At 43.0% G+C, this 27,134-nt stretch overlaps 1 protein-coding gene across 1 annotated transcript in view; it reads right to left on the bottom strand.

The window, feature by feature from the left end:
- Positions 1-595: 595 nt before the first annotated feature.
- The window catches only part of clybl (citrate lyase beta like), a 63,866-nt gene continuing 37,327 nt past the window's right edge, over positions 596-27,134 (bottom strand). The window contains exons 3-8 of the mRNA XM_084363085.1: positions 15,008-15,196; positions 10,222-10,323; positions 8,781-8,874; positions 7,754-7,921; positions 3,909-4,033; positions 596-2,452 (exon numbers count right to left, since the gene is read on the bottom strand). Of these exons, the coding sequence (XP_084219211.1) occupies positions 2,357-2,452; positions 3,909-4,033; positions 7,754-7,921; positions 8,781-8,874; positions 10,222-10,323; positions 15,008-15,196 (774 nt within the window). The 3' untranslated portion in view covers positions 596-2,356. The remainder of the gene's footprint in view (positions 2,453-3,908; positions 4,034-7,753; positions 7,922-8,780; positions 8,875-10,221; positions 10,324-15,007; positions 15,197-27,134) is intronic.

The raw sequence follows: 27,134 nt of genomic DNA, 5'->3' as shown, positions 1-27,134 counted from the left end.
CCTTTCTGCTTGGTCCCTGCGTGATGCCCTGTGCTGCTTCCTCTGCTTAGAGATCCTCCTTCCTGTCTGTGCTGGGGACACCTGTTGGTGCAGAGCAGCTCGGAAAAAGCTAAGTTGTCCCGTCAGACTGGAACCTCTTTCACCGCTGAAGTCACCTGGTGAGCCTCTGTTGAAGTCTGAGTGCTGGATATATTCACAGCCAAGGACTTTGTGCAGTCTATTGTGCAGTTCGACTGTACTCGGAGTCAATAGGGACGGTCTAAGCTGTTTTATTACACACTTACCGGAGGGGGAACATGACATCTTAAAGCATTTCATGTTTAATTCAGCGATCTGAAGGAAGCACGGACAGCTTTCTGGAGTTTTAACATGCATTAATGTTTCTGTCTTTTAATTTTAACACGCTGATGGAGACAGAACTTTTTAAATCAAGCCGACAGAGTGGGGCTGTGAATGCTCTAACTCATAAAGACGAAAACACCTTTTCATATATTTTGCAGCTCTCTTTAATTTTAACATCTACTGTTGTACACCGGTGGCTGGCGGAGACAAAACTTTGTCGTACATGAAATGAAACCAGAAGGTGAAACTGTGAAACTCTCGTGAACAGCTTTTTATTTGTATTCAAGCAAAAAAATAAAGTTTAAAAAGTCACAGTAAAGTGTTCCGAGGTTCGATCATAATCTGCAGTCACTTTTAATGACACAAAACACACAGACACACAAAAAAAGACATGATTTTAAGCAATCAGTGCACAAACATCTCTTTCAAATGCTATACCATTTCACTGGACTGGGTTCAAGACTTCTCCAACGTCTATGTTAAAGATCCGCAGAGCCTCGCAAAATGGCTCTCCCCAAATAATGATGTTGGTTTACTTAATGAAAGTCATACATAATAGCAGTTTTGTCCACCAACCTCAGGGTATAATAGTTAGAGCGGGTGAAAACAAACAAACAAGCTGAATGTGAATTCCCGACAGAAAAAGTGAGCCAGGGGTGAGAGAAATATGTGGCCAAATGCCAAAGAGACAGCTTACTGTTTTGGGTCTTTGGCTGGGGCGCAGGAGTGGTTTCGATCTTTTTGTCTGGCCTGGCCTGGCACAGACCACAGTCCTGCCCCAGACACAATAGCTCATACAGTATGGGAGAGAGAGGGAGAGAGCGAGGGAGAGAGGGAGATGAGTGGATGAGGTGGGGTAGGGGAGGTATGGTGCCTTTCATTACCATGGTCACCAATGGCACTATTAACCATTCAACACCCCCCCAATTATCCTCCCATCCACAGTCAGAGAGACAAAGCCTCGGTCCTGGTCTGCTGGAGCAACATGGCCACTAATCTGTCTCACTCCAACATCACACCCACTTCACTGTCTCTGGAAGTCAGACGTGCACAAGCGCTCCACAGAGCCCCATTGTACTTTTATTTGTGACAGCACAACGAACGACTTTACTGAACTTGTCCACGAGTTCATTTTTTTACGTTGTTTTTACGGACCGTTTAAATCCGTGGATAAGATGAAGTAGTTTATGAAGAGGCCGGAAAAAAACAGGTGACGCTCACCTAGAAGCAACAGCAAGTTAATCCGTCTGTGTTAAATGAGAGATCAGGTAAAGAATACTGCCGCAGCGTGTGCATGTGTGCGGTGTTTATTTTTCGTACAGGTCATGGTGCGTCTGACGCCACACGCCTTCTCCATCAAGACCACAGGCTCACAGCTGCCACGGAGCGAGCTGCGTGTCTTTACTAAGGAGGCTGACACACACAAAAAAAAAGCCAAATCGTGAGTTTACGCACTTCCATCTGAAAGACTTTGATGTGTGTGAGTCAGGCCCTGGGCAGGGGGCTGAGGCCTGACTGGAAGGGCTGGGGCCTAATGAATAGATTCTACAACAGTGGCTTGTTGTGTTTGTTTACCCTTTCGCCCAGCTGCCTGGACCGTGGAGATGGGGGAGCATTCATCATGACCTGGGAGAGATGGGGAGGCATGGGCACAAACACACTATAGAGAGCGACATGATGGCGCACACACACTGCAGAGTGTGCCAAGAAAGTGCCCACACAGGGAAATAATCCTCAACACTTCAAGACGCAGAGATCTGCTGTCGCCGTGTGCAGGTTTTCTACCTCTGAACACATCTGAAGGTAGATTTTAACTCCAACTGTCACAACAATCAGATGAATTGAATCAAAACATTGATTAAAAACTTAAATTTAAACCACAATGTCCAATATTTTATAAGCTTTTTCAGAGAGCGGCTTTTGTCATGAAGCCTGCAACATTTCCAGTCTCCTTCGACCTCTTCTGTCAGGGGTTCAGTTCCGTTGTTCTCCCAGTTTCTTCTCACGGGTCGTGTTATTTCTCTGGCACCACGACGGAGAGCGTCAGGATGTTCTGCGCCTGCTTCACCGAGGGCATGTCAATCATGCTGCCGTGGAAGGTGAACGCGCCCTGAGGAGTTTTTACAACAGAGGAAAGAGCAGAAAGAGACACATCGGATATGCAGAGTATATTCACTTTTGAAATGTTGAAGGATATTGTTTACATATGAAGGAAGTAGATCACTATATAGAAAATGGCTTTATAAGACTTAATTAACATGTAATAAATAATAGTAAATACAGTGATTTATTACAGCAAACAGGGTGTTAAAGAAGAAGCTTCAACTCAATAAAGAACATTTGTGAATAATACGTCTTCTGGTATAAAATACTACCTTAAAAGATCAAAAAACCTCCAGTCAGGAATATTCAGTCAATAGCTGGAGGTGAGAATTATGAAAAACAAGCACCTGTCGTGTTGTAAGACAAAGAGACTGACCCTGCTCACTGTTCAAACCCTCAGTCACTCACACACACAGAGAAATGCACACAAGCACACACACAAGCACACACACACGCGCACACACACACTGCGGCGGCAGAGGGATGGGTAGGAGATGAATCCCTCGGGCGATGCTTAGTAGGAGCAGCCCTGGCATGGAGAGAGGTGTGGGCAGATTGTGTATTACCTCAGCAGATAGCCCACAGAGCTCAACACACAGGATCCAACCATGCACTAAATTAGGAACAATAATATTGTACACTTAATTGGCCCAACCCCCACCAGACCCCTCCCGCACCCCACCTTTTCCTGTGCTGTCTCTGAGAGTCACCCAGGGGTGTACAGTATGTATCCTCTGGAACTGAAGAGGTGTGTGAGAGGGTACGCCAACGATCGGTCCGAGGCTCAGACACAGTCACAGATATTGTGTCATACTAGAGACAAATGTTTGCCCCCTGCTCTTAATTTGTGAAAGAATTTTTAAAGAAAATGTTTTTTTTAGCAAAGTCTGTGCATCTTTTAACTCGTATGGAGAAAATCATTGTTCTGTTAAAGAATTAAAGTGACATTTAAAGATCCCATCCACACGTATATGAAGTCATACACAAAATTCTCTGATGTATGTTTTGCAAAAAAACAACATTTGTGATGTCACAAATCATGCTCGTAGGCCCGCCTCTTTAAATCAGATTTTCAGTGAGCACAGAGAAAATGCATGCTCTGAGCAATGAAGGTGAAAACAGCCTTCTAGTGTCAGACTCTGCACATGCATCATTCACAGTGAAGCTCAAACAAAAAAGATTTTTGACAGGGGAACTACATAAGATTATATTTTGAGTGAAATGACTGGAATATTCTTGTGAACGAGGACAAATGCTCACCAACTATAATGAGCAAGATGCATTTTCTATGCATATTTTGTTATCTATTTTGATATACAACTCCCTTTTAGTACCAACTTTTGTCTGCATGAATTTCCTCAGCCATGAGCAACTGTGATTTGCAATTCTAGACCAAAACACTGAAATGAAAATCAGATTAAAATATTTTTTCAAGCTCTTTTGGCAAAGGATGTTGGCGTTACCTTTCCCTCCTTTTGGTGTTGGTCAAACGCAGCTATGAGCTCTTTGGCCCACTGTACCCTCTCCGGACTGGGGGAGAACTCCTCCTGCACGGCCTGGATCTGCCCCGGGTGGATAACCTGCTTACCTGCACAGAAACAAGAGAAAGAAACACACACAGAGAAAGAAAGTGAAATATGCTAATGACAACAGCAGGCTATCTGTGGCTTCTAATAAAATTAAAGACGCAAGCCATTTGCTCCAGAAATGAAAAAAACTATATTTTTACTTGTTGCCACAGAGATATCAATAACACGGTTTGTGCCAATTACCCTCCCTGATTATCAAAACAGAAAATATCTTTTTCTATGAACAAACGGCTGTACAGAACTGGATCGAAAGAATAAAAAAGTCTGGAAAAATTGAGAGGGCTTCAGCTGGTCCTGTGGGAGAGGATCGACGACACAGAGAGGCAACGAGACAGGACAAACATGAAATAGAGGAGACTAAATTGTGTGTGTGTGTGTGTTTATGAGTCCTATGGCACTGAGGTGAGTCCGGTGGCCAGCACAGGACCAGAGGACGCTGGTCATCATGAAGGACATCGACTGTCTCCTCTCTGCTCGCAGCCCTGCTGTCAAACAGAAACTTTGCTGAATGCTTCATGTGACAGAACACAGTCGAGTAAAATATTTAAAATTGCCACGGACACCACGCAGAATAAGACAAGTTACTCGCAGACCAAGTAATACATTTATCACCAAGTTCAAACAGATAGCAAACACATTTTTCATGCATCCTCACTAGAAATATTATGTTATTGACCGATCAAAAATAAAGAAAATCTCGACAATTTAAATAAGTGTCAATTATCTGCGGTTGCGTACTTTTCACATGCAACCACTACATCCAACTAAAACACAAGCCTTGCATGGAGTCAAGGCTCCGTCTGACACAATCCTCAACCCCTCCAACCCTCCTGCTCCCGCTCCCTCTCAGTTAAATGTGGGCTAACGCCACAGACATAATCCCGTGTACATTTGCAGATCAAACTTGTAGCGATAAGTTTAAGGTTATGAAACGTCTGGTGAGAACGACGGCTCAGCGGCAGCCAGCAGGAAACTCGACACTTTAGGGCTTAGCTCTGTCGCCGACAACAAATCCTTCAAGGTGGCCGAGCGGGCGGGCTTCAAAATTTTCGCCCAGGAGAGAGGAAGAGGAGGCGGGAATGAGGAGAGGAGGAGAGGAGGAGAGAGGAGAAGGGGGAGGAGAGAACCCACTCCCTTCAACCAGCTCCGCTCACCCCAGTTAACCTCTGAAAAACACACACAGCAGTTACAGAATCAACGCGCTGGAGTTGAAGGCTTGAACAATTACTGATGAGGGAACACAATTCATTCAAGTGCGACGTATGATTAATAGATACCTTTGAGGGAAGTGTGCGTCCTACAAATGTGACATCTGACACGTATTTGTGTGTTAATGTGAACGCGTCGTGGCCTGTGTGAAGCGGAGAGACTGTAACTGCACATTCTCTGTTGGAGCCTGAGGAATCCCCAGGGCCAAGCTCGAAGATGTGTGCGAGTGTGTGTTTGCGTGTGTGTGTGTGCGGTATGAGCATGTATGTTGCACTCTATAAGGATTGAGGCAAGAGGAGCCTGCATTCCCTCCTCTGCCACCTGTTTTACTTCTGGGCTGAAGACGGGAGCATGTTTCCACACTGAAATTGGCAGGCTTAAATATACTCAAAGAGGGTGTCTCTTTGAGTGTGTGTGTGTGTGTGTTTGCGTGTGCGAATGACAGAGCGAAGAAACAGACAGGGTGACTCAGGTGCCCTCAGTTACAACCCATTGGTTCTCCTAAAATGCATCATTCATGCCCTCCAGCCAATCCCAGCCTGCCATGTGGTGCTGGCGCCTCATTGGAGGATTGCTATTTAGCAAAGTGCTCTCAGGCGAATGATGGGCAGGGGTACCCGGGGATGGAAGTGAAATGTGGTCCCTGAAAGCAGAGCATTTTTGGTGGAAACCGTTTTCAAACGTTATTAGAAGGATCATTGAGTCTTTGCATCAGTTAGTACTTTACAGCACATAAAACAAGGTGCTCATGAAGTGAAGACAATTAAGATCCCCAAATAAACGACCCTCCACCCGAACTCATTTGATACATGTCAAGCCTCTGCAGAACGTTGCCTTACTACTGCCCTGTTTACCAGTAAGAAGCATTGGGTGTTTGTGTTTCACCAGTGTGCTCTAATGGGTGCTGGATGCGGCTTAGGTGCTGCCAAGGTCAATTACTGCAAAGGTAGAGGCTTTTGGCCGCACCGTATTATTGCTTAAGCACACTCGGGCCAGTAATAGCTACTAACTAAGATTATACAGAGTGCCCATGGCTTGTAAGCCACTAATCCAGTGCTTTGAATGGTTGTGTTCCATATCAAATCTAACCATTTATTTCATCAAGCGGCTGCTTCCATCGTTAGCTTTTACCTCACATGGTAATTTTTTTTTAATTAATTTCTATTAGCTAAAGAACAGAATTGCTCAAAATTGTTCTGATTCAAACAGGTGCAAAGAATAGAAACCAGTTATTATATCTGTAATGTATCAATTAACACGAGGCAACCAATCACAGTGCAGCGTGTATATACTTGATTGTAGAACTGCGAAAAGACAAACATTAAATTGCTCAGGAAAAAGGTGTAAATCATCTAAGCAGAAAGGCATTTGCACATGGCTATCACTGAATAATTCAGATGTAAACACAGTAACGCACGCTCACACACACAGAACAGAGGTGGCAAACGAGGTCATCTGGAAAATCAGTTGCTGTATGAGACAGTAAGAAGCTCTCCTACAGGATGATTTGATGATGTGATGTGCAGGTCACACGTGTTAAGGCCAGAGCAACATGGAGAGTGTGTTCGGGGTTTTCTAAAGAAACAAAAAGCTGTTTTTCCTCCACTTCTTTTCAGTGTGAAAAAAGACGACTAATTACTGAGGACATTCTGCTATTCAGTGACCGCATGGCTGAAGTGAAAAAAACGTAAACATAACAACATAGTAAATAAAACATTATATTATGAGATTAAGTTCTTTTTTTCCCCCGCCTCAGAGTTTACTTGGACCCAGACCACAGTGGGAAATATGTCAGATCCTGAAATAATCAGTCTTCAAGGGATGAGAAGGCAGAATAAATATATTTGCTGCAGCGCAGGAAGAATGACTGGAATATCCACTTTGGAACAGGCTGTCCTGCCTTCTGTGGTCTGTTACGCGCAGTCTGCGGGGCACACACACATGCACATGGACACGCACACACGCACACACACACACACACACACACACACACACACACGCATTCTGAAAGCGTTGCCTGGCTACAGACACACACAGGGCGCTGGTAAAGTAGACGCAACCACTCTTTGCTAATAACACCCTTTTATCATTCTTGCACATATGCGCATATTTACACATGTGCAGGTACACACACACATGCAGACCATTTAGTTGGTAAGACAGAAATGTCAAGACAAGCGTTTAAGGACGGCAGTGTTGTTCAGAATTCACTTCAGCAGCACCTACAGTGATAAAAAAAGACGAAGACAAGCAGCCTGTTCCAAGACCACAGACAATATGGTCATTTTGAGACATTTGAAAATTAACATTCTCAAACAACACTCACTTTGAACGTAGGAAGAGCAAGAGAGAGTAACAAGGGCCAAGTTAGGAGTGAAAAGTGAATTGTTGCTGCTTGCAACAGGAAGTGAAGTGAAGAACAGTGCAGCAATGCAGAAATCAGAGGTATCCGGGGTGCACGGACATGTTGAGGTCAGGACTTGGGCATGGGCAGATGTGAGGGACTTTACCTGTGAAGCCCATGAGAGCTCCCTCTCTGGCCTGTCGCCTCAGCCCCTCCACGTCTTTGTAGTCGATGTAGACCAGGTCGATGGCCTGCAGCCCAAACGCTTTGGTCGTCACAACCACCTTCTGCCTCGCGTAAAGGAGCTCGCTGGCATCTTTGGTTCGCGTGGCACCTAGAGGACAAAATATGAGGCAAACACACACATCATCATGTGGGTCACATGCTATTTAAGATCTCAGAGGGAGGTGGACGGATGAGTGAGGAAATAAGAGGCGCAGAGGAGGTGGGATGGTAAGGGTGATGATCAGATGAATGAAGGAGCGACTGAAGTCAGGAGGGCAATTACACTGATTATACAGTGTGTCAATATCTTTCTCTTCTTTTAAGTGTTGAGTAGTTGAATATTTATTCCCCTTATTATCAGATAAGCAAGCCCCTCTGACCGTCAGATGAAATGATTAGATTTTGCTGATAAATCCAGTTTACTGTATGTAAAAAAAAAAAACCTATGTAATACTTGTTTCTAGGTAGCTTCATGACATTCAAATGTCATTATATATCAGGAAGAGAATGGATCAGCAGTTCAACAGCTGTTCTTTGTGTTTCACTTCCTGTTGAGTCTCTCATTTAAAACGCACCTTTCCAAAGGTCAAACTGACTACAAAAAAACTTAGATATTAAAGAGATACAATAGATTTATACACAACTTCCCTTTTTACTTATGGCAAGTGGCCACAGGCTGCAGATAATGCATCGTTACCTCCATCTCAATTATTGTTTTTGTATATCAAGACACCTAATTTTGTAGTATGACCCACAGATCAGACCTCTACAGATCATCTCTTATTTCCAGAGAAAATATGACATTTATAGCCAGTTTTCCTCTCTTCAAAAAAAGGAAAAGAGAAGTGACCTGTGACATCTGTGCTTCTAAAGACAGGCAGACATTCAACTTTTAGATTTTACAATTCATGAGAACTGGATGTCAGCAAGAAATAGTGAGAAAGTTAAGCAGAAAATCTGATAGCTACCTATGCTGGCACAGAAGTCATCAGAGCCAAACACCACACCGTCATGATGGAGACCAACCTTGGGAGCAAGTCGACGGATTTCCTCACACACTGCCTGAAAAAAATATGCATATATAGGCTGAGTAAAGTGACACAGATGCAAAGAGGGAGAGAGAAATGTTGGACAGATGGACAGAAATGCTACTTAGTAAATCTAATTACCCTCCAATATCCCACAGTTGTTCAAATAATCTGAGCATCCAGTACCGCCTAAATTCTTACTAACACATATGCAAATGAACGGAAATCTGACAAATTCCTTCTTCCAGCTTCCTTTCCACAATGACTGATATTAATGTACTCGCCCACCAAATATGCCTCTTGCAGACACACATACTGTACAGAAATAAAAGCAAGCCAACACAGACTCTTCATTCTCAGTCGACCCAAGACAGCGAGCCAAGTTGTGATGAGTATTGTGGGTCAATACTTTTTGAGTACCATTCTAAACGCTTCAGTACAACTAGAGTACGGCTACTTTATATGGGGACAACATTAATCACCGACACCGAGAGATGTCAGATTTAGCAGGATATTTTATGTTTTTTAAAGAGAGGTAATGAAATATCATTCAAGCACCAAAAAATGTTAAAAATAACGCGCGTTATTTCTAAGAAAAGACGACTGACCACAATTATTATGGAATGAGGAAAGTAAAATTAAAGAAATAAAATCTGGGATGTGAGTGTCTGTGTTGAAGAGCGTGAAACGATAAGAATGTGTCTCCTGCTTTTGTTGGCCTCCAAATTAATTTCACCACTAGCTGTGCCACAGTGATTTTTTTTCTGCTTGTAACCTGGGGTTCAGTCTGGGCAAAGATACAGGGTGTTCTCAAGGAAGCACACAGACGCACCCCCTGCCATCGAAACACACACACACAGACAGCAACGCGCAACACGCACGCACACACACACACACACACACACACACTGAACACCACAAACAAACACAGCCACAGAATTAGAGTGGAGAAGTAGAAGACAAATCAAAAAGGAGGAAGGACAGCTTGTTTCTCCCCAAATGCTCCAAACCATGCCCTTTTCCCCATGCAGCTGAAGGTCGTGCTGCACTTTAACAGGAACCGCTTTGATTCTTGCCAAAATATCATTAAGAACTTTTCCACTATGATGATATTAAAACAGTTCTAATTAAAAAATGTCAGCGTGTCTGGAGAGGGATAGGGAGAGACGCACACAGACAGACACAGAGAGGAAACAAAAAAAAAAAAGCTCAAAAGGCTCATTTTGAGAGACTGTCCGAATGCTTTGAATCCCTTTCATTTTGGACACGTGGAGCGCACTCAGCTCGCTGACACAGTCTTTAATCTAAAGTGAACAATGGACAAACAGCAAAATGTCTTACGCAGGCAGTTTTTTTTAGGGGGGACTTGTTTGTAATTTACCTTAAAATTGAGCAGGCCCACAGCGGTTTCCACAAAGGTGACCAGGCGAACGGGTTCTGTCAGCGGCCGTCCTTTCAAGTTGTGCTGAAACCTGTCAACAAACTAAACACACAGGGACATTCTCATGCACGACTCATTAACAACACCCACTTTTTTTTCTGAAGACAGAGAACAATAACCCTCCAAACAATCACAATAAATTAATTTGTTCTCGCTGCTTTGTGCAATCACAGTCGTCACATTCATTAGATGTTTCGTACTTTGTTGTAGTGTTTGTTGTTTTTAAAAAATACCTTTCAGACTTTGATTAGAGTGAATCCATTACGTGACACTGTTTATAATGTGCACAGACTGTTAAAGGAAATGTATTCTGGTGGAATGTATTTCTGTTAAGTAGCTGCCACTCTCAGTGGACTTCACGCATTATCAGTTATGTGAGCGAGAAAAACAGGAAACTCACTGAGATACTGCGTCAGAGTGAATATAAAACTGGATAAAGAATGTTCAGCAGCAACAAAAAAAAATAAAAATGCATAAATGACATGACATCAATCAAAATCCACTGTGGGGTAAGAGACAGAGAGGAGAAAGAAAAGAAATCTTAACGTGCAAAGACTCACTTGTGATACGAATCTTGACACCTTTATTACCTGCACTGTTCCCATTTCAGTCCTTATTCAGACACACATCTGTGAGGGTTCAAATAACGGAGAATGCGAGCACAGGAGAGCAGCAACAAAAGCGGGTGAAATGAAATATTTTACATTATCACCAGGGTTCCCCCTTCGTCTGAAGTCTTCTGCTCTACCTTCTTTCACAGGCTCTGCACAACTACAGCATGTGCTCCCCTGAGAGCGTGCACACATGGAAATGTGCACACGCACTCACGAGCACATGCATACACACGGCGAAAAACCAAAGAAGAAACAAAATACCGAAAAGGGGAGAAGAAACAAGATTTGGGATGTCTTTGAGTGTGTTTTACTCCAACATTATTCTGTTTTGCATCCCCCCTTCCCTCCATGGCAGGGAACAGGGAGACTGGAGCAACAATCAGAGTGTGATGTGACACTTTGCTGAGGCCTTTATTCTGCACGACTCCTGCTAATATGCAAGCTCACCTAAGTAGGGCTTTAAAACCAAGTTTAATTCTTTGAAGACCAAAGCATTTCAATTTTTTCCAACAGACCAGTTCACAGCTAGCCCTGGACTGCCAGTGGGGTAGCCCAAATTCCAAAATCTATCATCTGGAAACACACAAAAGCCCCCTCCGTCAGATATTTCCTTTCAAAGCCAGTCAAAAAAAAAAAAAAGAAAAAGAAAAAAAAAAAGAAGAGGGCGCAAAAGCTCAGAGTAGAAATGTCTAACTCCATGTCCCCCCTTCCTCTCCTTTTTCTCGCTCCCTCTTTGACACACCAGGAAAAAGACAGATATAAATAACCTCAGGTAGAGCGCTGCTATTTTTCTAAATGAAGAGCAAAATAACCCCCGCGCTTGCACTCACCACTCTTGTTCTCAAAAACTGAAAGAGTGGGCCTCCATTGAAGGATTTTCAAAAAATAGGGGCAATTTTAATCATCTCTCCATTCAATCTCAGTTGGATAAATCATATCTGAGAGATTTGCATAAATACAAACCATCAAAGACTTTTCATCTTCAAAGAGGTTTTCAAGACCCAATAGGCTTTGTACTGTAATCATCTGAGGTCACAACCCTGTGGGAGCAAGGCTGCTATGGCAACATAAAAACTAACGCTGGGGGCTTAGCATAATATCCCCCCTCCTTCGCAAACACAGGAAGGGGTGGGGAGGGGTGTCCGAGAGGGAGTGTGAAAAGAGGGTGTAGATAAACCTATTTCGGTGACAGAGGAAACTAGATAGATATGGGCCGTTGTGGGGAAACCTGGCTGATATTACACACAGAGATTACCACCACGACGCCGTGCCACGCAAACCCTAACAGGGCTGCGGCGAGCGGCGCAGGCTGTTTGGATTCTGCCGGAGGAAAACAAATGACAGCTCAATGCGGCACCGCTGGATAAAGAGCCTCGTAGCCTCTCTGATTACATGTTTCTGCCCTTGTCCTGTATTCTCCTCTTCAGCTATTATACACTTTGAGGGCCTGATTTACACTGCATAAGAGGTGCTATAGTGCCTGTTCATTGTTCCTCCGGCGCGTCGAGCAACCATTAGCTGTCAATGGCTCTCAAAACTAGGACACTTTAAGATGTTATTCACTACTGAATTGGGGAAAAAAGAACAGAAAAAGGAAGAAATAACACCTCTTCCTGCCATTCAGAGCCACGCTACAAACAAGCCCTCTGACAGTTTTGCCACCCAATCATGAAAAGAGAAGGAGGGAGAGATGGAGCTAGAGAATGGAGGCTATAGTGGGACAAGTTTCAATTAATTTTCTTCAAAAGGGGGCCAGATTAAATGTTTCCGGCCTGCTGAAGTGTTCATTTCACAGAGGGGAAGCGGAGAAAGGGATGAGGGGAGGGGACAGGAGGAGGAGTAGAGGAGGAGGAGCGGGACAGGGTGCGATTCTTTCGGTCCCACTGCACACCAAATAGTGTGGTGGGCAAAGAATGCACACGGCTCCGAATCTGTGTGAGAATTGTCCTCAGACAAAGGAGGGAGTTACGCCTGTTATAGCCCAATAAGGCCTGTCAGTCACACAAGGGGCTGGGGGAGAGGAGAAAGGCAGAGCTAAAGATTTCCACACAAAGGGAAACAAGCAAGTCCATCTTTTAGCGACAAATCAGTCTGGAGGTTCCTGCGCTAGTATCAATAAAAAAAAAAAAGGAAAGGGAGAAAAATAAACAAGTGAGGGATTTACTGCGCAGCCTTACACGAGTGGAGACAATCAGACACATGCTTACATACGATGCATGTGTGAAGAGGACACAGGAAAAAGTTGGAGGGACAAAGATGAGATAAGATGAGCAAACGTCAACAAATCGAGGTCCCATCCAGAGCTGCTGACTCTGCCACAGGAGCACACATGCACCTGCTGGTGCGGAAACACACTGATGACAGAACACACTGCAAATCAAATGTGCAAACAACTAATATAACTGATTATTTCTAATAATATTAATAATTATTGTTATTATTATTATTATTATTATTATAATGATAATGATAATAATAAAACTGTGTTTCAAAAAAGAGAAATTTATACAGAACAAAATTGACTTCTTAGTTTAGTGAGGAAAAGGGAGAAAAGAGAGAGCCGGCTGAGCTGAGCGAGCGCCTTAGTGAACACCTGTCAGCAATTATACTTGGAAGAAAGAAAAGGCAGCAGGAAATAGACGTGTTCTAATTAAAACCACTAGTTAAAAACTTCCTGCTCCTGCCCCAAGACCATGTACGAGTGTGTGTGTGTGTGTGTGTGTGTGTGTGTGTGTGTGTGTATTAACACTTAGGGAAAAGTCAGACTACACACCCGCCTTTCTCTCCCCTGAAGCTTTCTCTCTACTAAAATAATCTTCTCTTCTCTTTATCACCCAACCCTGTTCTTAGCGTTTGTATCTTGACACACAAATGAAAGCTGAAAAAAGTCAAATCAGCCTGAAAAAAAAAAAACTTCGGTAAACTGCTTGCCTGGAAAAAAAAAAAAACGAAAATAAAAAAAAAACAGAGCTGAAGCAGTGACAGATTTGAACAATAAGTACTTTTGAACTGCAGATCAATAAAGCACCTTTGAACTTCATTCAGAAACAAACAGTGACGGGGGCAGACAGTAACCTGCTTCCTCCTGGTAAGTGAACCATATGGAGCTGATCAGAAAGGCCTGCATTAATGATGTCACTGTCTCCTGACCTTTCGGGACCTGACATCCGTACAGCGCCCCTTTATAGAGAGCCAGAGGGATGGCCGAGCCCAGACAAACACCTTTTAACTAGAGCACAGGTCCAGTTGGTGTGGACAAATTGCAAACAGTAATTTATAAGAACAAAAAGTGGGAATAATCTTACACATGTAGATCTAATAAAAGCATAAAAGCCTCCCAATATCTGACGTCAAATCAGTTTATCATACATCTGTGAAGGCTTTTAGTCAGAGAGGTGTGAGATCTTTAAGCGCCAGGCCAAAAGCAACTGGATTTGAGCTCTCACTTGCTTTTGACTTTGTACTTCTAGATGTCAGTTTGCCATCTTTCTCATACACTACAACCTCTGGGAAGGCATGTTTAAGGGAACGTAATGCAGGTCTGCGGCATATTTTCATTCATTATACCTGGCTGGCTGAGTGCTTTTACTCCGATTAAATTAATACTTTAGCCACAACATGACACCGTTCAAGGCAGTCTCCAGTAAGTTCCGCAGTGGCAGAAGGCACCGTTGTGTTGTTACAGAAAGCTATCGGGCTTCTGAAGCTAATCCGAAGAAATGTCATCCGTTTCTTGAGCGGCGGCCAAGAAAAACACTCTGTCTGTCCCCGAGTCCTGCCACAGGGATCGATTCCCACTTTTACTGGGAAATGGAAAAGTTTGTTATGATTGCTTTGAAGATTCCCGTGGTTTCCTCTTACTTCATGACTTTGTGGAAGAGCACCACTGTGATTTTTAAAAGAAACCCAGAGGTTAAAGAGAGGAATGTCATGGGAATTTTTGATCTTATTTAGTTTTTGCATGTACTGCAACTTGGTGTTTTGTTTTTTTGTTTTTTAAGTGGTTACATGTGGTTTTGAAAAAATCCCTTTTAGATCACTCCATTCAGCCCTTGATGACTTTATAAAGTCTCAAGGAGCACTTGTAAGGTGGGCAAATATTTGTAACTTACCCACTGCACCTCCTGTGTGTCCTCCACTTTGGGCAACATGATGGCAGGAGGGAGAACCTCAGCCTGCAGGATGACCTGCAGGTCAGCTTCAGCGAAGCCGCTGGACACAGAGTTCACCCTCACACACTTCTCTGTCCGGCCCAGGTCCAGTTCTGCTAACATCCTGGGAATGGTCTCCCTGGCCTCTGCCTGGAGCACAGCAGAATGAAAAACACACAGAAATCGTGACTCACTCATGAAAGAGTTCAGATTCAGAAGGGAACATTTTAAAAGCAAGCATTGTTATTATGAGAGACGGCTAACTAAGAATAAGATAAATAAATACATACATAAAAAAAAAAACAGTTTGTTCAAGCTCCATTAAACAATCACCAAAAAAACGACTGCATAAATTGTTGAAGAATGCCGTAAAAATCCAATTTCCTCCGAGGAAACGTCGCTATATATATGATATTGACCATTAAGCATGACCATAAAAAATAAACACTGCATTACAGACACCAATAATGTGTGATCAAAGTGGATGATTGACAAAGCAGACATCTTCCCTCTCCCTTCACTGCAGCTTATCTTCATACAGTATGACACAAATCAACAAAACACAGGCTGCACACTCAACTTTGTTCTCTGAATGCAGGCATTGTATAAGCTGAGCAGGAAGACATGAGGAGGATGGAAAAATCAAAGGGAAGCCTACAGTCCCAACTTCTATCAGTAACACAGTAGCACACGCCACTTTATTCAAACCAGATGCTGGGCTTTGAGAATGGAGAGAAGGAGAGATGGAATGGGGAGAGAAGTCCGGCCAGGGAGAGGAGAGAGGCTCTCTGAGAGAAATGTGGTCTGAGTTAAGCAGCATGAGGAAACGGTAGCTTAGGAGTTGTCAGGTCAGATCAGAGACTGGGGCCTTTGAGTGCTGGTGTGTGTGAGAGTGTGTGTCTGGTGGAGATGATCAAATTGGGATTTTTATTTTTTTCAGTTTCCACGTATTCTACTAAAAAATATATTTCAAAAAGAAATATACCCTCAAACCTGTAAAGATTACTTTTTGTGTGATTGGTCATTAAATATACTGTAAGTAATTAAAGGGTGACTCCACCAGTTTTACATAATAAAGTGTGTTTACAGGTCTTGGGGAGCACTACTGCATATGTGAAAAGTACTATAAAGTGGCTTCAGAGGAAGCTGCATCCAATCTGATAAATTACCGACCAATTCGACCAAAGCAAAACCAAGTGCTGGTTCTGGGCTGGTGCTAGTGCTGTTCATAATCGGTTTAACCTGTGAACCTTTTAAGAACCGGTTTTGCTTTTACGCTTGCATGAGAGCCACTGTAGAGCCGCATCACTGTTTCTCCAGTTTCCCATTGTTAGGAACGACAATGGACGTGGAACAAATATGACAACACTGACTCTTTACAAGTGTTGCTCCTGGCTTTGCATGCCTACTTTGGCATCCGTACATGACTGATCCTCGGACCACTGTGGCTTCGCTTAGTGAAAATAGTTAAAAATTGTTTATTCTCCCGTGGATGAGTTAGAACACGTTACACTAACTGGTTGTTAAAAATGGCGGTCATAAACAGTTTTATGTAGGCGCCGGGTTTTGAAAAGGAAGACAAATGTGTGGGATAACACTGGTGATATCTCTGGTTCTGTTGTAGCAATTTTGATCATTTGTTTCAAGGGTCCATAATATACCTGGCACGTATATTACCCACAGTGCAACTTAGCCATTGAGTGACATCGCTGGGGGAAATTTATCAGATTTCATGTAGCTCTTTCTGGAGCCACAAAATGGCTTTACACTACCATTTCCAGACACGCAGCAGCACTTTCCGAGACCCGTAAACATACTTTAATGTGTAAAAGTGGTGCGGTTACCCTTTAAAATATTGCCCTGATCGATGTGGCATCATGAAATCTCATACTTGAGGAGAACTGATCCAAATGCTTGTGATTTACTGTAAAAAATAAAAATAAAAAATCTAAGCAGCCTGATCATTAGTACACATAACACTGAAGTCATGTGGTTGTGTGCATGAAAGAGAAACTGTGGACAGATACAACATGGAGAGCCCATACATCACACTCTCTTGTAAAAACTAAAGTGGACTACAGTCAACCTCGGTTCAGTTGTGTCAGATCTTATGGGGAGCCCTTGAGGGTCATGGGACAGCTTCTGAGACAAAACAGCCCTTGCTCTGATCTCCTGGAATGCAGAACTGTACTTGATATTACGAACACCCCTCCAGTATCAATAAAATATGGTATCAAAGTACATATCAAAGATTTGCTCGGATTTAATAGGGGTCATGAGCGGGCTGCACTGCTGTGTGTCATCTGTGTCTCCCTTTTGTCTCATTGAATGAGACAAGAGGGATTGTCACACCATATGACGAGTGCACTGTGATCTTTGACTCTTACTCAGATTCTGCTGTAACCTCTCTCTTACTGCCGCTCTCATAAGCCAACATAGACCCGTAACTGTATCGTGGTAACTTAAAACGGATGGAGCGATTTACACAGCCATAATTTACTCTTCATAAACCTGCTACTTGGTGGATAAAATTCAGTCTGTCCCTCCGCAGTTCACAGTGACCGGAGAAAACTGATCTGCGAGATTCGCTGGTTGCCTCTTATGGCAGGAGTTACATTGATCCCTGACCAAACTAAAATAAATAGCAATCCAGAAATGATCAAAAAGCATGGTTTATAACATTCACAGATCAAATTGACTGGAGCTCCAAACTCAGCCTGATATACTAGCAGCCTGCATATATAACATTCTTTTAATGTAACCAGAGGCCTCTCATGCAAGGATTGTCTCCTGCACTTTTCTCCTTTTGTGGCGGTATTTCTGAAACGACGACGCCAGGAATGGCTAAGGAGATGGCCAGGTCACTGTGCGCCAACCTTTCTTTTATCTCCCTTTCCCTCTAAAGCGAGAGAGAGATTATTCTGCCAGACACCTTGACCCCTATGGGTGCCGCTACTCCGAGCTTGAATAAAGCCCTTTGAAAAGGAGATATTTTACATTAATGGACAGCCATCCAACAAGTTGCTTCAAAGCTCCCTCCCCAATCACCTGGTGTCCCATGGAGAGCTCGCCCCGACGTCAGCTCCATCTCCTCTTTGATTCCCTCCATCATCCTCATCATTAGAAGCTGACACACGAGGCAGGCGGGCGGGCGAGCAGTCGGCCAGGCGGGCAGGGCCGCCGAACGCATAGATGCACACGAGAAGCTTTTCAAGTACAGAGGGGATGACCTTCCAGAGAGTGAGGTCAGCTCCTTAACACGCAGCCTGAGCCTTGACGCTCAGGATCCTACAGAGTGCTGTGTATACGTGACACAGCATGGCCACTGCCTTCTAGACACCACATCAGACTGGAGCGTCCAAACTGATGTGTGTACAGTCCACAGCGGGGACCACCTTCCTGTCCAGCATCAGATCATGGATGGCCAGCCGCGCCGTCATGCAGCTTGAAACAAGCAACGTCAAGCATCGCCTCTGGACACATTCTGGGTCTAGACTCTCACACTCTGTACTTTCTTTCAATTTGAATTAGATCTCAGCGCGGGGCCAGTTACTGTATATACTGGATATACATGAGGACAAATAAAGAATTCATGATAGGAAATTAAATTTAGAAAAAGCACAAGAAGGGGTTCAATCAAATAATTATGGGTACAGTATCAATAGCCTGATAAATAGCAGAAAACAAATTAGGGTCATGGACAACATTTTAAAAAAATGGCTGTGTTCATTCTGCAAAAACAACTTGTGTTGTGTACATTACTGACGGTGCCTTCAAGAGGGGCTGTGGTTTTTTATTCTGAAAGTGTGTATATGTGCTTTCTGTGAAAAGAGTGGGAAATCATGAGTCACAATGAGCCTAGTTGTTTTTCCATTTTCTTTTCCTTTTGAGAGCTGGCGTTTTGCATCCTGCTGTGCAACTCACGATGCCATTTAAAATGAGCTGTAGACTATCTCAGGTGAAGGCTGCCTGCCTGAAGTGCGACTGTACACATTTGTTCATCTGTCTTTGACAGTATGTGTGTGTCCGTGTGTGTGTGTTAGCAGGTTTCAAGTCATCGTGGATGGGTTTTGACAAGTGACACGCTGCACTCCAGAAAGCCGAAGCGAGATGACTGACTAATTCAGGCTACATTGATAACTGAGACGTAGCAGAAGGAGATTCGGGCCTTCACTTCTGTCAGTTGGAGGCACACCGTGTTATCCGTTATCCTGTCAGGGCAGACAACAAGACATAACTAGCAGGATAGAGAAGGAGGGATTTGTAAATCATGAAACCTGCTTGTCATTGTTGGTCAAAACTGACAGCCTGAGGTAGAAAAACAGCTAGTTATTACACACTGTTTATTCACTTTAATTAGCCGTGAAAACATCTCATTACAGCTCTTTGGTTACAGTTCATTACAAACTGCATTGCAATGTTTTTTGGGAAATGAATTCCCAAGGCTACATATCCATTTTGTAGGAAGAAATGGGGAAGGCTTATCATTTAGTATCTTTACAAGATATATAATCTATTCACTGCATAATTACAATTATTTAGTGAGTGTTGTTCATTAGTGATTATGCATCAGTTTGCTTCCTAATGATTTATGTCTCATTTGCAACTCCCAGCACAGCCATCTCAACCAATAAAGTCCATCCAGACTACTCAGAACAACTAACACAGGAATAATTATGCCTAATTTGTCTCTATATTAGCTTTCTTTGAAATTAATGACTGATTTTAAGAGTGTGATGATTATTATTAAGGTATATTATGCAGGATTTGTTAGCTATTTGTTAACACACCATTCGAAGTTGGCCCCTCCTCCTCAGCTCAATTGGAGAGAGAGAGAGAGAGAGCAGCAGTGGTTGAGCAGGCTAGAGAGGAAATGAAAGATAGGGCGGCATTACCGAGAGCAAACTTGTGAATCAGAGAAGTAAAACGTTTTTTTCTGATTGTGTCATGGCAGTTACATTCTAAAGCACAAATAAACATGCCCACACCTCTACAAAACCCTATGGATAATGGGTAAATGCAGACGGAGTACAGCCTTATCCTGTCCGCTGTTTACCTCGTGTGTCGCTCAGCCCCACCCTTGGTCAAACAGACACACAGAACCGTAGCTCTTTATACATCCATAACAGACCAAGAAAAAATGCAGGCAGAAGGCAGTTTCTCTGTAGATAGAGACCACCACACACTTCTTGTGGGTCATAAGTGATGACTGAGAGGGATTACTAATGAATAAGTCTATACATTGTTTTAGCAATGTTTCAGGGAAATCATGCATAGTATGCCTTTAAGGCATATAGACGAGTTACATTTGCCTCTTTTACTGAGCTCTTAAGCCTGCATGAGCTGGAGAGCATCTTTATTTCATGAGTTTATCAGGTACTCAAGTTGTCTAATGCAGCACTGGTTTCAAATGTGACTTGAGGCTGGTGAGTCTGTGCTAGAGGGTGATATGTATGTGCATCGGGGTGAAGGAAATGTTGAATTGGGAAAACAAATACCAAGCAATAAATACATAATGAAAAATACATGACCTAAGGCTGCAGTCAAGTTGGCATGAATAATGCACAAGGCCAAAGATAACTTGGAACAAGTGTTTGTTTTCTAAACTATAAATACTATCCTGTGCCCTGGTAGTTCATCTGGTAGAGTAGTACCGCAGTGGCCGAGGTTCGATTCCAGCCCGGGCCGATTGCTGCATCCAATCCCCTCTCCCTCCCCCCTTTCTTGTCTCTCTTCAGCTGTCACTATTCAATAAAAGAAAAAACAGGCTTTATAGCGCATTCATATCCGGAAACCCGGAAAAATGAGTCAGACTCAGAAAATTCATGTGAACGCCCCCCTCAAGTCAGAACAACAACTTGTCAAGTGGGTGAACATTTCTGTATGTGCATATATGACGTATGCTGCCTTTTAAATTTGTCAAAAAATGTGATTTCTAAGTTATTTTGATTTAAGGGGTCAGTTACATGAGTTCTTCCAATCAAAACTAAATTTTCAGATTATTCTGAAACCAGATGAATGCGCTAATATACGCAGAAACATGACGGACAGAAGTAAATATCACTGCCACTGGCATGATGCATAATGAAAACATCGAATGGGCACTGAAACATTAGCAGAGATTATCTGTACCATCATCAGACCATAAGGTAAAAATCTGCAATATGGCTAAAACTGATATCCGTGTTTCACTTGTCTGCATTACATCTACGAAACTTTATACATACAAACAAAGGCTTCAATAAAAGTTTTTTTTTTTTTTCTTTTACTTTTTAAATACAACTAACCAGCAATCATAAAATTGGACAAAACTTTGCAAAACACTTACCCAATATGACCATATGACAGTGCTTATTGCATCATAATGGATAAAAACCATGTTTTAGCAGACTAAATAAAAAAAAGGGAGCATTTTACAAAAATGCGCAAATGAGTCAACTGACATGAGAAATACGTTAATGAAGCATAAATGGCCATTCAAAATGTGCAAAGTAGTTTTTATGACCTCTTCTACTTAGAATAACCTATTAACCTCGAGTGTAACTCACTGTATATTTTTTTTTATGTTGAACTGATTTGATATGATTTTACACAAACAAATGCCCTCTTTTCTTCATGGATAATGTTATTTGCTCTAGTAGCCATAGCAGAGGATAATTTGACAATGGTTTCAGATAGCTAGCTGTAGTCCGATTAATTAAACATGCCCTGCTATTTAAACATAGATAAACTTGAGTAAATTTCTTCAAAATCAGAGAGACGTAGCGTTGCTTATTTTTTTCCCCTTCTTGCGCCAACATCTGCTTCGCTCCCTTTCTCCTTCTCCTCCCTTCCTTTCATGTTTCCTCTTCTCGTCGCCTTCTCCATCATCACTCCTCCTACCGGGGTTACTCTCCAAGTGTTGCGTTGCGCAGCCCACGTAGCACGGAGCGGTGCGGGCGGCGGCTCTGCCAGTGAAAACACAAGAGTGTAACAGGATAATGAGAGAGGGAGAGAGGGCCTCTCTGTTCTCTGCGTTTCAGCATTTTCCGATTCCCTCGCTTGGTCTCAGTCCTCACCCTTAACCCGCGGTATCTGGAGCCGCCGCACAAGTGTCAGTTTCAAAAGACAATCAAACAACCTGAGAAAGCTGAAATGTAATCTATGATTTATATCAATATCTAAAAAGATTAGAATTTTTTATTTTTTTATCTTCCTTTAAATCCCTCTACTTTCTTTGTGCTGCGCCAACAGACAAGCCCTCTCCAATCCCGAGGAACGAATGCTAATCACAGCGCTGTCATCACTCTCCTATGTACCCTGACCTCTCGCTCGCCTATCATACCCTCCCAAGGGACTCCAATCGATACCCGACACATGACACTTAACACACACCCACACATGCACTGTGACAGACAGTAAGGTTTGAAATGAAGGTCTTTCTGATCTGCCCGGGACAGGGCCTATTTTCTGGCTGAGCGGCTCACATCCCGTTTGTGAGTCTTGGCAGCCTGACTGGGAGTTTCTCTCAAGTCTCCCGGGTCCTCTGAGGTGTTGAGTGCACAAGTATACAAACACACACACATGTATATACACGGATGTAAATACACACTAAATACAAATGTTCAGTATTCATAATTCAACTGGCTAACATTATTTCCCAGGAGCTTATTCTGTCAAGGGTTTAGTCATTTGAATCCACTTAAATGTAGAGCAGATCTTTCAGTGTCCTCTGGAATAACACAGTGAGCATTGAACTGAGGTCATGTATCAGTTGACAGTTGGCTGCATAATTTATGTTAAGTTGAAAATCTCTGGTGTCAGACACAGTTCATGCATAGACCGTAGCTCATATATTGACTGCACTACAACCAGATAAAGGTAATAGACCGTAATAATGTCATGCTCTCTACAATGTGCTGTCTATTCTACCCTCTCACTGCTGCTCTCACTGCAACCACAAACGCCTGTCTCCAGACCTGTGGCTAGTAGTGTTACTGATGGGAAGGACATGGCATAAGGTTAAACAGTCGGGGTAACAGTTTACTTTTAACAGTGAATCACTACCACATAAACATGTAACCATCGGTTTTTCAGCTGATAATTAATGAACTCAAGAAACAGAACAGCCTTTTAGGAAAAGGAGTGGAAATGTAACTATTACAAGTAAATGTGACTTTACGACTCAAAAATGTCCATTTACTGTAACTATGACTGTTAAATGGTCAACACAATAGCAGATGCAATTTAGGCTACATCTGGCTACATCTGTCTCTGGACAGAGATAAACGATCTCTGACCAGGCGAGCAGAATATTCTCCGTCCATACAAACAGGCCTGAAAACCCATATCACGTGACCATTCACACGCTGGTGTAAACAGGAGGCAGATTGTCTACTCTGTAGTTGGTTGCTTAGTTGCAAAAAATACTTCGAATGAAGAACAGCAATGGTGAAAGAAAATAAATGTAGGATTTAAATGTATAAGAACTGCTAGCATAGTCAACGTGGTCAGCAATGGCTGTATTTCGTTATTCATGTTGAATTAACTGGTAGTCAAGGCTGTTGTCTGTTGTCTTCTGATAAATTGTCACGTGACAGGGCTGTGACGAATCAGGGAAGGGACGTGGATGTCTGAGTCATTGTTTCCAAAAGTCTCCATCTCTATACGTCTGGACTAAAATGCAATCTGTGTAAATTGATATTTTTATGCTAATCTTGTGTGGTCTGTCCTCGTCCAAGTCACTAGAGTGGATGGGAAGTTGTGTGGCTTGGGCATCACTTAGCGATGTCTCAGCCTGCTCAGTCGTCCATTCTGTTATTTTGTTGTACACGCAACATCCACTGCATGTTTGTTTATCCTGGGAGAGGCTCTCTGTGGCTCTTCCTGAGGGGTTCTCCCATTTTTTTACCCTGCTACAAGAGTTGTTTTCTGGGGAGTTTTCCTTACTAGAATCGAACAGCCCACTGAGGCAATGGGATTGTGATTTTGGGCTAAAAACTGCAATAAATTGTAATTATAATTGACTAAATCCTGCAGTTTTTAGACTAAAATGGGCATTTTCAACAGTCCACATTTTACTTGGAACACTGCAGTAGTGTGGACGTTAGGTGAAGCCACTGGCTTTTTCTTGCATAAGAAGTTACAGATACTGTTTATAATCTACAGAGGGCACAAGACACCTGTGCCCTATAATACAACAGACCTACAATAAATATTACATTTTTGAAGTTTATGATTTTAGTTCTCAACTAATTGCTGAGGCTGCAGTTTGTTTGATCAATAGGACTGCTCAATGTTTTTATCGGGCTCCTTTATGTACAATATGCAAAATAATTGGTAATTAATAATATTTAGTACTTTCAATAGCTTCTATGTAACACAACAATACCTGTTGGTACAGGTTTTGGTACATTTATACAACAGTTTATTAATGAAGAGAACAGTAAAAATCACATCTGCAACCTTTACAATCCCTAATATCTCCGCTAAGAGCGTATTACTGCAATTTATACCTGTTGGTTGTAATCACAGAAAAAGGTGTGAAAACACAAGTGATCTGCAAGCATGTGTCTCAAGGCCATATGTGAAATTGGGCCACACGAGTCCCGATAGTCCGGGCGAGGTTCTCACGTGAGAATGATCTATAAATGACGTATGAGTCTTGGTCGGGCTTGGTCCCGTCAATTGACATATGATTTATCTTTATTTTATTTTATACCTATGTGCCAAGAACATTGCCTATTCATAATCATCTACATGTCTATAATCATGGTAAACAAGACAGGCTGTAAACATGGTAACAAATGCTTGACAGGGTAACACAAACTCGCGTAAGGTTCGGAGCTAAAAACAGAACACCTGCCTGTTTTAGTTCGGGTTTGGTTACCACTGTCTTGGACTCGGTTGGGTTCAGACAGGAAAATGCGACCCAAGCCACACTCTGAATCACACCTGTGAACTCATAAAACTGTAAACTCCAGGGGTGACAGGTTTCTGGCTTCCACATGGGCCCAGTAAAAGCTTCTGAGGGGGTAAATCAGTATCAACGGAAGATATCTGAAATGGTTTATAAACCTTCACATGAACAAATAGTGAATAAACTCATTGTGAGCACTAACAAGTGGCCCTGCTTCTGTAATGCATTGATAGTGAATGCAGGACACTGGCCCCTCTGTCATGCTCCACTGATGTACAGTGGGCTGCAGACTGTAACAAGATGTGTGCGTGCTAGTGTGCGCATTTGCGTGTGAATGTCTGAATGTCTGTTTGTGTCTGCATGCACACACTCGCCTGTGTGTGCATGTTTGTGTTCTGCATGTCTCGCGTACTCGTGTGCATTTGCAGGCGCGTGCTGGTGTGCGAGAGGTGCTCCCCGTCGTGTCGGCCGCGCCACCATGCCATCTGGAGAGGAAATCGAGTGTGAAGTACAGTATAGTTTGGGACCAAGCTCCGTGGCAGCGGCTCAGCAGTTAGTTCATTAGTTCCAAACTTCCAGGGATTAGGAGAGAATCTCTACGGCAGGGAGGCAGGGGGGAGTCAGGGAGGATGGAGGGACCCATGTGGGGAAGAGAGAGGGAGAGAGAGAGAAACACCAGGAGGAATACTGGACCATAGGGCACTGAGAGACAGAGAGGGAACATGAGAGAGAGAGATAAACAATCTTAACCCTGAGGACCCTGAACGAGGGGAGATGAGCGAGAGAGAGGGACAATGGGAGAACAAGACAGAGAGGGAGAGAGGAGGAGAGAGGACAGGTGTAGCCGTCAGTTCCGCTCCGGGGTTTCAACCTGCCCTCCCTCTTCCTCCACCCCACTGATCATACAGATATGATGATATGTGTAAGAGTGTTAGAGCAGTCAGCCTTGTCTTCCCTCCCCTCTCTCCTCCTCCTCCTGCTCTCCCCTCTGGGTCTGTGGTGACAGTTAGCAAGCTCTGGGTGGCTCATACCCTTTACTCCCTTTTTCTCATCTCCCTGCCTCTTAAGCAGCCAACATTGCTGCCAAGACGGAGTGCAGACATTTTTGGAGTCAAAGCGGCAGGCAATTAAAGCAGGCACTCCTGGATTTCAATTTTCAAGGGGAGGGGGCGGGCTGACCTTCACGGCGTACCTTTTTGTCATGAATATCGTTCCCTGTTTTAAGGTGAAGGTGAGAGATAATGAAAAGAATACATTAATGAACACATAATAGGAGGGTGGTTGTGGGCAGTAGCCCCATTTAAGGCCTATCAACGCATACCCAGTAACTAACCTCGCATTTCACCTAACCCATTGTTGCCGTTGCCAAAACGACGCTTCAGGATGGCATTTAGCAAGCTCACTCCCGGCTTTGCTTTTTCTACCTAGAAAAGAAAAAAGCAGACATGCATTATGAGACCATTGTTCAGGACTGGCATCTTTTGGCAAACACACAGTGCCGACTGTGTGGTCGTCATGGTGAATATAATGGAAGCTACTGTACACAGTGTAGTGCAAACACACACTCATAATGTAAAAGCATAATCTCTCATTTATTTATGATTTCCTTGGTTCCAGAACAGATCTCAATGTGATAATAAAGGCAGGAAAGGAGGTACTCTTCCTGACAAGAAATTATGGGGGATGTTTAGAAAGCCTCTCACAAATAACTAACAAAGTGCTGCTATTAAGGATCTTTACATGCAATCTATTCAGGGGATTTTTTTTCATAACTATGAACTATTTCAACTATGAGTCAGATGTCGAAACTTGTAATGTGCAACAAGCCCAAATAAACAGTTTTAACCTGTTTCAGAGACTTAGAGCACAGGCGCTTAAGAGTGACATCACGTTGCACTGACACACCCTGAGGCACAACTCTACATCATTAGAGCAAATAGAGAAGTAAAACCACTGAAGCAGCAAAATAAAGAATTAAATAAAAGTTAAGTTGTTGCTCAGTTGCTCACTATCTGGACTATTACTGAGGACAGACCAAAAATGTGGGACCATTTTTAACAGACACCAGTTCCTCTCAATGTCCATTTAAACTGTGCCCACAGATTTTAACACCATGCCCATTAGGGCTGCAGTGACATACTGGTTTCAAGGTACACTGTGGTATTAAAACTGACGGCTATCGTACCGTGT

This window comes from Pagrus pagrus (assembly GCF_965226575.1).
Source record: "Pagrus pagrus genome assembly, chromosome: 9".
Lineage (NCBI taxonomy): Eukaryota > Metazoa > Chordata > Actinopteri > Spariformes > Sparidae > Pagrus > Pagrus pagrus.
Note: the sequence above shows the minus strand (reverse complement) of the source record. Positions and strands in the feature narration are given on the sequence as shown.